Source organism: Populus alba, chromosome 11, assembly GCF_005239225.2.
Source record: "Populus alba chromosome 11, ASM523922v2, whole genome shotgun sequence".
In the NCBI taxonomy this organism is placed as follows: Eukaryota; Viridiplantae; Streptophyta; class Magnoliopsida; order Malpighiales; family Salicaceae; genus Populus; species Populus alba.
In genome coordinates, this window is record NC_133294.1 from 14,360,911 (window position 1) to 14,373,989 (window position 13,079).

At 34.3% G+C, this 13,079-nt stretch overlaps 1 protein-coding gene and 1 pseudogene across 1 annotated transcript; one reads left to right on the top strand and one right to left on the bottom strand.

Annotated features, from left to right (window-relative positions):
* Nucleotides 1-1,538: 1,538 nt before the first annotated feature.
* Nucleotides 1,539-4,097, top strand: LOC118038315 (protein CUP-SHAPED COTYLEDON 2). The gene is made up of 3 exons (XM_035044638.2): nt 1,539-1,974; nt 2,063-2,346; nt 3,203-4,097. The coding sequence occupies exons 1-3, from the start codon at nt 1,794-1,796 to the stop codon at nt 3,812-3,814; spliced, it is 1,077 nt and encodes a 358-aa protein (XP_034900529.1). The 5' UTR covers nt 1,539-1,793; the 3' UTR covers nt 3,815-4,097.
* A 6,503-nt stretch (nt 4,098-10,600) lies between these two features.
* Nucleotides 10,601-12,558, bottom strand: LOC118038331 (putative pentatricopeptide repeat-containing protein At3g15200; annotated as a pseudogene).
* Nucleotides 12,559-13,079: the final 521 nt, after the last annotated feature.

The window sequence follows — 13,079 nt, forward strand, 5'->3', positions numbered from 1 at the left end:
GGTGTGCTAGTAAAGTATTTAATAATAATTCAAACATATTTGTTTTTATTTTATCAAAGTGAGCTAGATATATAGCAGCTTATCCAAACATATTTTTAAACCAGTTTAGTAGGATAACTTAAATAACCACTGAAATTGGAGTCATTATGTAATTCAACAATAAATCTCATAATAACCCTTCAAAATATGCTGAATACTGGGGAATTTTGCTACTGTATTTTCACGAGATAACTGTTAAAATAGCTATTAAAATTTAATTGATATTATAATTTAAAATCATAATATTGAATTAATATTATCTTTTTTAATTACGACCACCTTTACCATCGCAATTCTAGAGCACAGCATATTAATTAAATGTCAATTTTAAAAATACAGTAACAATTAAATATCGCATTTCAGGAAATACCAAACGTGAAAAATTTATGCTGCTACGATGTTTCACCAAAACATTTTTTTTTGTTTTTTCCAAAGTTAATATCCCAAAATAGCCTCAAATGGACACTCAAATTTCCGCGGCCACAACATTTCCGGAGTTCTCAATTTGTAAAAAACAAAACACTAGGAAATATTACATCACCTGAAGCCAACAGTTTAATAGCTGCAGAAGGCTAGGAAAGCCTAGATAGAACGAGGGGGGAGGGGGAGGTTAAGAGTGGAAAAAGCTATTTTGCCACCTTGCTTTTAGCTACTACTCCTAGGGAAATCTTTTTGTCCTATGTGTCAAAGCTGTGAGCGTACCTTATTAGCATAAAAATGTAATGGTGCATGTGGAACTAGCAAAAAGCTAAGACTGTGAGGGCAGAAAATCCACATCATTAGAGGTATGGTTTTTTTGCAACTTTGCAGTGCAGACAGAGCGAGCGAGCCAATTACATGGGCATCCTTTTCATCTGGAGCTCGATAAGATCACCATGAATCAACAACAACAAAAAAGAAAAATCCCAAAAATCAGATGATAACCATTTTACCAGTGGATCCCATAAAGCACAAAAACTAAACAGAAGGAGAGAAAAGTGAAGAAAGAAAGACGATAGAGGAGATTGGAGGAGAAAGAGCGATGGCGTGTGTTACAATGTCTCTGTCAAGATTGATAATTTAATCTATGTACTACGCTGACAGAGGAGATATGAAACAGCTTTATCGATTCATGGTGAAAATCTTCTCTCTCTTTTTCTTCTTCTTTTTTTTAAAAAAATGGTGAATGTATTTGTTTTTTTCAAAAGGACTTCTCTCATAAAAACTACTTTCTGTTCCCTCCCTTCATTTTCTTCACTGACAGAGAATACCTGCACACTTCTCACGCACGCACGCATACTCTAAAACAGAACCCCACAGCCCACTCCTCAGACACATACATCACCCTCCCCCTCTCTCCTATGGTCCTTATCATATCCATAGCTCCTATAGACAGTAAGAGAGAGAGACAGAAGAGGACAGAGCAGAGAAAACACAGAGAGATTTTCCAGGGCCAGCTAGATCATACTTTCTCTCACACTATTATTTCGCCTTTTTCACCCTGCCCCCTCCATTCATCGCACCCCTTATAAACCCACACACGCTTCCACTCGCTCTCTCAGGTCTTATAACTAGCCATAGTCTCATAAATTAGACAACGAAGTAACAATTCATACTAACACGGCCTTGCATTGTTTAGACGTTTTACGATGTGGGTTTTGATAGATTCTTGAAAAAGCTTGGAACCTCTGCAATTTCTGTCTTTCTTGGGTTTTCTCTTAAGCTTTGGCTCGACTTCTGTTTGTCAATTTGTTGACTTCTGTTTTTGTTTTTCAATGGAGAGCTACCACCACTTTGACAGTGGTGATGCCCATTTGCCTCCTGGATTTAGGTTTCACCCAACTGATGAAGAGCTTATCACCTACTATCTCCTAAAGAAGGTTCTGGACAGCAACTTCACCGGTAGGGCCATCGCTGAAGTTGACCTCAACAAGTGTGAGCCATGGGAACTTCCAGGTAACTAAGATACATTATCTTCTCTAATTCTTCCATTTTTACACAAAAAGCTGATAACTTTTGATTTCCTTGTGATTTGTGGTGGCAGGGAAAGCTAAAATGGGAGAGAAAGAGTGGTACTTCTTTAACTTGAGAGATAGAAAGTACCCAACTGGGTTGAGAACTAATAGAGCCACTGAAGCTGGTTATTGGAAGGCTACGGGGAAAGATAGGGAGATTTATAGCTCAAAGACTGGTGCACTTGTGGGAATGAAGAAGACACTGGTGTTCTACAGAGGGAGGGCTCCTAAAGGAGAGAAAAGTAACTGGGTTATGCATGAGTATCGCCTTGAAGGCAAATTTGCTTACCACTACCTCTCTAGGTGCTCCAAGGTATAAACGAGCACTTTTGTTTTGTGTTACCTTATTCTCTTCAAGCCATGTAAGATAAAGCCTGTTTTCTAGGGTTTAATACATGTTTCTGCCGGTTATTATACGAGTACTACTAGCTAGTGACCTCAGTCTTAGGTGCCATATTTCATGATTAGGGTTGCGGTAGTGCATCGAAGAAAGAGTTTAGGTTTTGTAGTCGCTTTAGCGACAAGTTTGTTTATATCATTGAATATCATGTAGGACGTATTGTTTCTACTTGCTCCAAGATTCTTTTGGAAAAGCCAAATTATTCAAGCATTACTCTAGCAAATAACTTCATGGTAGTTATGGTCTCCAGAATAAATGAATGATCTGTAGCTATTTTCATTTAAGGGGCTGAAAAGGAATGTCATTATTTTGCCTAGGGTATCATCTAGCAGAAAGTACTCGATATTCATCTTTATTGGGATTTAGACAGATCACAGCATTTCGCCATCATTATTCTTGTCATTTTTCCAGAGGCCACTGATTATTATTTTCAGTCATTTAGTTGCATAGTTTGTATACGACTTGCATTCTTGCTTAGGTTTACATTTCCCACACGCTTGACTAAGTAATCTTGTTTTGAACTTCAAATTTGAACAATCATCATATGTTCTTGTTTACCTAGGCATCTGATATTGTGTGGAGAAAAGTGTTGGCATAATCCCTTGAGTCATGATAATTGTCTTTTGGCTAACAAATAACGTGATCCAAGTGCTTTCATTTTGAGACCTCTTTCAAAGTGTTCGAATCTATATTTTGTATGATGTTTTGCACTATTTCAACTACATGCAATTATGGCATTTTACATTTTCAAACTTCAAATCCTTATCAGGACGAGTGGGTAATCTCTCGAGTCTTTCAGAAGAGCTGCAGTGCAGCTGCGAGCGGCGGAAGCGGAAGCGCCCCAAAGAAAAACCGCTTCAACACCACTATCAATCTCTACACAGAAGCTAGCTCCCCATCTTCAGTCTCCCTCCCTCCCCTCCTTGATGCTACCGCTACTCTTACCACGGCTGCATCCACCACTACTCTCAATGACCGTGACAGCTGCTCTTATGACAGCCACACTCAACACGAGCACGTGTCCTGTTTCTCCACCATCGCAGCTGCTGCTTCTGCCGCTGCCAAGCATAACAGTAATAACTTTGATCTTGCTCCACTGCCTCCACCTCCAATGACCGATTCATTCTCAAGATTCCCAAGAAACACCGGTGCCAATGGTTTCCCAAGTTTGAGGTCTCTTCAGGAAAATCTTCAGCTGCCATTCTTTTTTTCCTCCCCGCCCTCTGCCGCGGCAATACCACCTTTTCATGGCGGTGGTGCTGCAATGAATTGGATGGTGAACCCTGAAGAGGGAAGGGTTGATGGTACTGGTGTTGGTATTGGAGCTGGTGGAAGGGTGGCAATGGGGCCTACCGAGCTTGACTGCATGTGGACTTACTGAGTTTGAAAAGGCATATGTGCACCCCTTGTATGTTAACTACTAAATTATCTTGTTCTTCAATGATTCTCTGGTACTGTTCAGATTTCTGTATTATTCGGGTTTCTGATTGTGCCAACTGGACTGATATTAGGGCAGGATATGCGTATCGATCTTGTTGTTACGTATCAGGTATTCAGTATCACTAGGATTTTCTGGTTAATGTATGATGACTATCTACGCTTTTAATTTGGAATTTAATGGAATTAAAATGACTTTGTAATGGCCCGTTATCTGTAATTTTATGTTTTCTACGAAAGTTTTCTACCTTTCTGTATTAACTACGGCTTGCAGCTTTGTTCTATTAATTTTTCGTCATTGTGTTGGATCAAGTCAGGTAAGTGTTTGCTTGTAGTAAATTCTTGATGAAGTCGAAGCCTTGCATTTCGATATGTGATACTGATATAGAGGATCATAGTAACTTATTTATGGGGTAGGTAATGTGATTAATTGGAAAACCATGGTATGTTTTAGAGGTAAAGGGATGCCTGATGATCAAAGAAGAAAAACCATAACTAGATAGCAGCAGATTACACTATTGTTTTCTTGCAATGAATACGATGGGAAAGGACATTAAATAGGTAGTTGAGTACTGGGGGTGTTGGTACATTGGAGTTCACCTTTCACACATGGGTTCTGGTCTATGAAGGGACTTTGAGAATACTGATGCCATAACCCTACTTGTAGAAGGGACAAGTTTAATGCACCTGTGACATTGTTTCTGTTCTGTCAGCTTAAAACTTACATAAGAGTAGGTAAAGGGACCAAGCTATCCAACTGCACGGTGAGAAGTTGGTACTTCGTCTAGCTAACAAGTTAATAGTGCAGCATGCCTTTGAATCAGCTGTACTGTGTTCCAAAACTCAAAAGGAAAGAGGAAAGAAGCAGCAATATGAAATTGTTCTGATGTAGACTTTAATCTGTCACTACGATATCATTTTTACTCGATTTTTTCATATAACAACAGTAGCAAATATATATATATATATCCTTGTTCTCGAGGGATCTAACCAGCGGGTCTCCAATTCATGGATCCCTGGATGCAAGGTCAAGATGTTGGTGTCTTTTACAAGAGATTTTCTTTTGTTTCAAGAAAAATGCACGAGTTTCTTATATTGCTGACCTGGTTCTAAATCCGCAAAGATAGACAAGCTTCTATGTTCCAGATGAGATGGCTATTTCTTTGCTGGAGAACGAGCATGTCGGGGCTGGAAACCAGCAAAACAAGCCTGTTTGAAAGTCCTGGGACTCTCCGAGAGTGCATGGGTGATGTTTGTAAACCAAAAGAGGTTGTGTTTATGCTGCAGAGAAACTGTTAGGAAGCTGGTAAGAGAGTTTGAAGAAGTGCAAAAGCTGGAAGAAATGTACTCAGGGATTCATGACAGTTTTTATCGCTATGAACCTCTCGGGTACCTCGTGTTATTAGAGACCTCTTTAATAGTCCTTATTAGTTTAAGGATTATTGTCGAGTTGAAGAGTGATGTCATGAACATTATTCACTTGACAGCATTTTTTAACACCGTGATCCTGTGATAGAAAATACGCACGTTCTCGACCCAGCATGCATTGATTGCGTATTCATATTCAAAATTAAATTTAGAGTTACAGAATTATGATTACTTTAAGTATAGTAATAATAGGTTATATTTAATTTTATAACTAAATATTAAATTTTAAATAAACATATTTATAGATACCAATATATAATCTTCAAAAATCCAGTCTAAAACATCTAATTACTCTAACAACAATAATAATGAGTAATATTTTATTCTATGATTAGATATAAAATTGTAAATAAACATGTTTATTGGTGCCCAATAAATAACCCCCAAAAGCTGGGGTCCAAAGCGTACAATTATACTAACTACATTAATAATTGGTTATATTTTTTATTATGACTAGGCATTAAATTCTAGGTAAATATTTTTGTAAATGTTAATATATAACCCTTAAAGATCAGGTTCAAAATATATGATTACTCTAACCATGATAATAAGGGTCATATTTTCCCCAATAACTAGGTATTAAATTATAAATAAACATGTTTATAAGAGTCAAAATATAACCCCTAAAAGCAATGTCCAAAGCGTATAGTTACTCTAACCATGATGACAATGAGTCATGTTTTACTCTATAATTAGACATCAAATTCTAAATAAACATGTCTACAAGTACAAATATATAACCCTTAAAGATAAGGTCCAAAGCATAGTTCATCAAACTAAAATTAATATACAATCCGCAAATGAGTTCATAAAAACAAAACATATTGGAACACTTTTACAATCATAAAAATACTTTTATAAAACACTTAATATTATTTATAGATAATTTAAAAAAATAACCTATCAAATCAAAAAAAAAATACAACTATAACACGCATAGGAAGACTAGATTTTGAAGGCCTAAACTTGTCATATCATCATCTTTTTTTTAATTTTTTTATCACTTCAAATTAATCTACCGAAAACATATAAAATCATTTCCAATGGATATCTATCAACCTACGACTCCAAGTATAATATTCCGTCTTTAAACCTTACAATTTTTGCAATAGAAAACATGTGACTATTTCGTTAAAAAAAAAAAAAAAAACACAAGCGAGGATAGGGGATGCTCTCGACCACTTCCCATTTGTTTCTCCAAATGCATCCATAGGCTAGTTATGATCACATACTTTGTCTCAGCTACAGATTGGATTAAACCAGAAGAGGACACAACTGATTGTGTTTGAAGACAGCTACAGTTGCAATGTCACACAGAGTCAAATTTGTTCACATTTGTCTGGGACCAAGTAACTGCATCAAAAACGCTCGATGATGAATGGCTTGTGACCTGCGATGATGAGCATGGTCACCATTTTTTTAACCTTAAAGTTGAAATAGGGCAAGAGATCTGTGCAAGATGGGCAACGCAATCAGCAGCATGGCATTTTGGGCTCTGTAGGGACCTGTGGAGTCGGGTACAGTTTGTGCATGGAAATGGCATAGCACGCTACGCGGCTCAATCGGTGCAGATTTTGGACGCATAATGTATTTGGGCTATGGCAGGGAGAGATGATTTGGCTGTGAAAGAAGGGTTAGGGCAGAAACATCAAAAATGCAGAAAGAACAATAAAACATAAGCAGAAGGGAATTATGAGTTTGAAAAATAGTATAGGTTGTCTTTTATTTCAAGCATTTGGAAATATACCTGCACCACTGCAGATTTATTTGATTTCTTTTATTTTTTTTGTGAGTTTCTTTATTGCTTTTTTGCAGTGAAGTCGGAAAGGAAGAATCAGAATGGGATGGCATCATGATTTATCATAATATGCTGACAAATGGACAGCTTCGGGTGGTTCAGTTTAGACGTTGTTGTTTTTATATTTAAAAAAAAAAAATTAAAAATTTTATTTTTTATCTTATTTTGAATTAATACTTTTTTTTTAGATTATTTTAATATTTTTGATATTAAAATTAATTTTTAAAAATAAAAAAATATTATTTTAATATATTTTTAAATAAAAAATTTTAAAAAGTAGTATAGAAAGGGTATGTGATCCCAGAAAATGCAAACTATGGGCTTTGCTGTTAATTCATTAAACTTCTGTTTTATGGCGAAGCTTGTTGAGCATCTAAGCCCAAAGCGAAACGAAGATGATGACGCTATAGTGAAATAGTGATGATATACATTAACCGGACACGATAACCTTCACATGAGCAAAGGACATATGAGATTTAGTAGTGAAAACACCAAGAAATTTTAAGGTAATCATGATAGTAATTTTTTAGATTTATTTTGGAAAAATAGATGATGAAAATAAATAAGAGAACCCAGAAAAAAATATTAGGGAAGATATATATATATATATATACCTATATAATATATATACATGAGTTTTATTCTCTCTTGTAGATCTTAAAAAGTAAATATACAATACGCGGCTTGTCATAAAATTTTTTAAAAAAATTATATTTAACATTCTATGATTTGCATGTTGATTACACTTTACTTTGCTATAATTTCCTGTTTAAAAATTACACTTTATCTCTTGTAATGAATACTAATCCTTTCTTAAATGTGCCTCTTAAACCAATTTGCATTTCATTTCTGCAATTTTATATGAAGATAAGATGAGTATTTTACTTGATTTGAAAGTTTTATATTTAATCCGAAGTTCCAAATAAAAGGTGTTTTTTTTTTTTTAAATTATGAGGGTAAAGTGTAAATTAACAACAAATCAAATAATAAAAGGGTGTTAAATATAATTTTCTCGAAGGAATTGCACGGACTTGTGGGTATTGGATTGAACTTTAAGGACTATAATATAATTTTATATTATAAAAATAATGAAATCAAAGTTGTGAATTACAAGTCTCCCATAAATAAACTTAACATTAGCCTAAAAGGAAAAGAAGAAGACTCGAATCCCATTACTAAAATTAAAAAACCAATGAGAAGATGTCAAGGTGTCCTATCATGCTATCAATAGTGATTATTTAATAGGCAATTTATAACCTCTTTATATTTTGGCTGTCATTCACATTATCATTGTTTAATTTATTAATTTTAAATTTAGAAAAATAAATTTATAATTTTTAGAGAACTTGGTCAAGGTTTTTTTAAATATTTAGTATATTAAGAGACTGGGGAAACCAATTGAAAATTTTTTTCTCTTAAATTAATGATAAACGGACCATGATTTGTGATCAAAATACCGCTAACATTCCCGTGAAAGTATTTTTTGTACAAGTTTATTCCTTGATTTAAATTAAAGGGTACTCCCGAGTTTAATAGAAAACCAACGGGTCATGTGTTCTCAACCCGATCGACGAAGCAAATGAAATAGCCACGTGTGCCTCCGATTTTGCTCCGCTATCTAGTCTATGGTATGTAGCGAAGCTAGGTTACTTTTTTCTCAGCTTCATTTTCCAATACTTGTGTTCTTTTTTCTTTTTCTTTTTCTGTTTTTTTCCTTGAAACATAATCCAGGCGTCCAAAACGACACCGCAGCCAAGGAGTTCGTTGATGGTTTTTCGCACTACCAAACTTCCAAACCACCAGTTACGTTTTTACTAGTATCCATTTTTTATTATTTTTATAGCTCTAATTATTTATGGAGTTGTTAATATTAATATAGAAATAATAGGTATTTGTTGTTTATTTATTTGAAATAAATAAATTGCATATGCTTGCAAACAAAAAAGCAGACGAGCCTGGATTAGAAGCTACTTTAGTGGTTTTCTACAAAAAAAAGCCATTCAGAATGGTGTATTGCATATTAAAGAAAAGCTAAAACGTGGGTTTCACTATAGCAATGAGATTAATATGAATTGAAATACAGTGAGATTATCTTTACTTTGCCGACGAAAACAACTATATTCTTGATGTTGATTCCCAGTTTTTGTAATGTGGTTGTGAAGCTTAAATTTATAGGAGCTGATTTATATATACTTTAGCCTTTTCAAATTGAATTATAAAATAATTAAAAGATTTTTAATTTAAATATTGTAGATTATCTTATGCAATTAAAACTTTGCAAGTATCACATACGAAATCTATCTCAACAAGAACTATAGTTTTTTATTTGGTCTTAAGGATGCAACAACAAAAACTGAAATTTTGTAATGTCATCGAAACCGTATCCTTCTAATTTTTGAATAAAACAAAATAAAAAAATAGAAAACTGAATTTTTTAATTAAGCAGGACCTGCAAAACATACATTAATGAATTGCTACAAATTCCCACAAATGTTATATCATCATGCGTAATCCTTCTAAGTTATGTAGGTTATTAAATATATTAAATACTATTTTCGATTGAAAACCATATTTAAAAAAAAAATTACAATTTATACATTACATACAAAATTATTCGACAAGAAACTATAGTTTTTATGATTTTGAGCATGCAATAAAATCTAGGTAAAAAGATTATCAGAAATAAATTGAGATTACAGCACGACATAAATTTAATTCATCTAAACTATTTTTTTAACAAACAAAAAAAAATTGTTCACGTTCACGTGAATAGTGCGAGTGAAAAAATCAATTAAATTACACTGATTTAAAAAAAAAAAAAAAACCTAAACTTTTCATACAAATAGTGTAGCACACTGGTTTTTCGAAATAAATAAAAAAAAAAAACAAAAACCTAAACTAAACTAAACTATTCACTTTAGAAATCAACTACATGTGGAGCCATGAACCAGTGCTCCACTTTCATCCATTTTCCCATTACAAGAAGCAGCCAAGAGCTGCGTTCTTGTCAAACCATAATTAATGGTGGGAATCTCTCAAAAAACTGTGGTAGCAATGTTACCAAACGTTAAAAATTGTGGGACCAAACATCCATCTATATCTTGATGTGATTTTGTAATCTGAGCTTAATTCATAGAGCTGATTTATACATGTCTTATCATTTTTTTAAATACAATTATACATGAGTTTATTTTCCTTATAAATACATGAGTAAAACATAAGTGATGCAGAAAAATAATTATCCTCCTGAAATTTTGAGACTGAAACTGGGTGCTTATGAGGATTCATGTTTGTTTATTAGCATCGCTAAGATCATATCTTTGTTATATATACGAAGAATTTGCTTTTTTCTTTTCTAATGCATGGGTGTGTGTAAACATTGTTATTTTTTTAGTATCAGTAAGGTATTCACTTCCTTTTTTTTTTTTCAGAAAATGAGTTCACCTTCTCAAGGAATGCAGGGATTCACTTCCTTCAAAATTCAAGAGCTTTTGCAGTATAAAATTCAAGAACATTTTGTGATTGTAGTTCTAATTTCATCATTATCCATGACGCAAAACAAGATAGACAATTAGCATATGGCACTACAAAATCCTTAAACAGAAGCAGAGCTCACCGTCGTCAACAGTCTCATGACAAACTTTAAAATTGAACCGAATTGACTTTTTTCTTCGTATTTCTTTCATGGGAAGACCTTGGCGATTGATCATTATTCTTTGCACCCTTTTTTCCTTTCTCTCTGCTTCTTTCTGTTTCCTCGTATTCATGGAATTGCACAATATCTTAGTCCTGGGCTCTGGCACCATTCCCTTATTTTCCATCTCACCAAAATAACGCAACGCATCCTCAACCCTTCCCTTGTCATAGAGCCAGTGTATCATAATAGTGTAGGATCGCCGATCCAGTCCCAGCCCGTTTTTCTCCATCTCCTCCCAAGTATATCTTACTTTTTCCTCAGAATCCCAATCCGCATGCAATTTCAATAGCAAATTATATGTATCGTGATTCATCCTGCATCCAATTATCTTCATCCTCTCCAGAACACCAGCAACTTCCTCAGGTTTCTTCAATGACTTAAGCAGGTAATTGAAAGTTATCTCATCGGGCATACAACTGCCTTTCTTCTCCTGCATTTCATCCAAAAGCTCATACACCTTCTCCATCCTCCCAATCTTGCACATATGCTTGATAAGAGAGTTGTAGGTCGCTACATTGGGGAGGCAACCTCGCTCTTTCATTCCCTCAAAAACAGCCAAAGCTTCAGGAACCCTCTTCTTGAAGCAAAGTGCATCAATCACACAACAAACATTACAAATCACCACATCTGGCTTGCATTGCATCTCCCACATTGCCTCATACAACTTCATTGCCGTCCCTAATTTTCCCTTGTTCGTCAACGCCTTTATAAAAAGTATCCATAAGTAAACACATCCGGCTTGCATTTCAGAGGCAATTATATCTTTCCAAAACCTCTTTGCCTCTCGTAATTTCCCAGCACACACCACCCCATTTTAGAACAATATTCATAGTCCTTTATATCGACACCAAACTCATGTCCCTTGCTATGCAGCAAAGTTTCCGCTACATCTACATGTTTATACCTACACAAATACATCAAAAGCTTTTGGAAAGAAACCAGATCAAGTTCTAGACCCAACTCTCTCCTCTTATTAAAGGCCCCAATTGCCTCTTACCACCATATGTGCACCGGCATATCTATTAACCAAAACCCTATACGTGTCCTCGTCAACAAAGTTCCCTCTCTTTTAGACATTTCGTCGAGCACCAGTGTGAATTCTTCAAACCTTCTCATTCTACCAAGAATATCAAGAATCTCATTGTAAACACAAGAGCTAAGTGAAATTGTACCTTCTTTAGAAACCCAATTAAAGAATATATAAGCTGGTTTCCAATCAGAGCGGTGCCTCTTTAGTACCTTTAAAACTAAGTCTTGTGTCATTGTGGGGCAGCACAGGTCAAGAGCGAGCTCAATCTTCCTCACTGGGCTGTCTCTATACTTCTTGAGGGTGTTTTGTACTCTAATTGCTAGTTCACTATCAGGGTCTTGCTGTTTTTCAGCGAGTGAGTGAGAATTTTCAAGCGAGTGAATAGAGCGAGAAAATTTCAAGCGAGTGAATAGAGCGAGAAGTTTTGGATTGAAAGATGGAATTTTGAAAGTGATTTTGAGTATTTGGGAATTGAAGATAGTGAGTGTAGACAAGGGTTTTTGTGGGTTTTATTGGGAATTCAAATATGAATTTCCGGTGGATGTTCCGCCGGCAAATGATTTTCAACGATCGGAATACGAGAAGCATTGTCATGTTTTTAGTTGATTGGTTTATTTTGATGCAAGGAAATCATATTCTTAGAACATAAAAAAGAAAAGCAAAATGACAAGGGCATGGGCATGGGCATTTTCCTAGACTAGACTTGAGAGCGATTGCTACAGTTTATTCGAGGTTAACTGGAGGTGTGAACATAATAACAACTGTATGGTTTTTCTAGTACCACTTCTTGTACTTCAATTCTAAAAACATATCATTGATTATGTTTTTCAGATGATTTTTTTTATATATTTCTCATTAGTTATTTAATATATATTATTATATAGCTATTTATTTAACTTTTAGTTGAACAACTAGCTGTTTTATTTGCTCACTAATCTAATCATTCTTATATTTATTACACTTTATCTTTTATTTTTTCAAAAATCATATTTTACATCCTATTATAAATCAATCACAATTTACATCACTTTATTTATATTACATACTAAATTAGACACTTATATAGAGCCTGTTTTTTTTTAAAAGCATTTTAAAACAAAAATTGAATTTTTTTTATTTTTTTTGTATTTTCATATCATTTTGATATATTGTTATAAAAATAAATTTTAAAAAATAATATTCTAAAATATATGATGTTTCGCTGTAATTTCTACTTGAATTTTTTAGTAGAGTTTTTTTTCTATAACATGAGATTT

Bases quoted from the DNA above. Each gene is read 5' to 3' on its own strand.
- LOC118038315 (XM_035044638.2), top strand. From the start codon at position 1,794: ATGGAGAGCTACCACCACTTTGACAGTGGTGATGCCCATTTGCCTCCT. The intron at 1,975-2,062 runs GTAACTAAGATA...TTGTGGTGGCAG, and splicing joins TGAGCCATGGGAACTTCCAG to GGAAAGCTAAAATGGGAGAG. The intron at 2,347-3,202 runs GTATAAACGAGC...AATCCTTATCAG, and splicing joins ACCTCTCTAGGTGCTCCAAG to GACGAGTGGGTAATCTCTCG.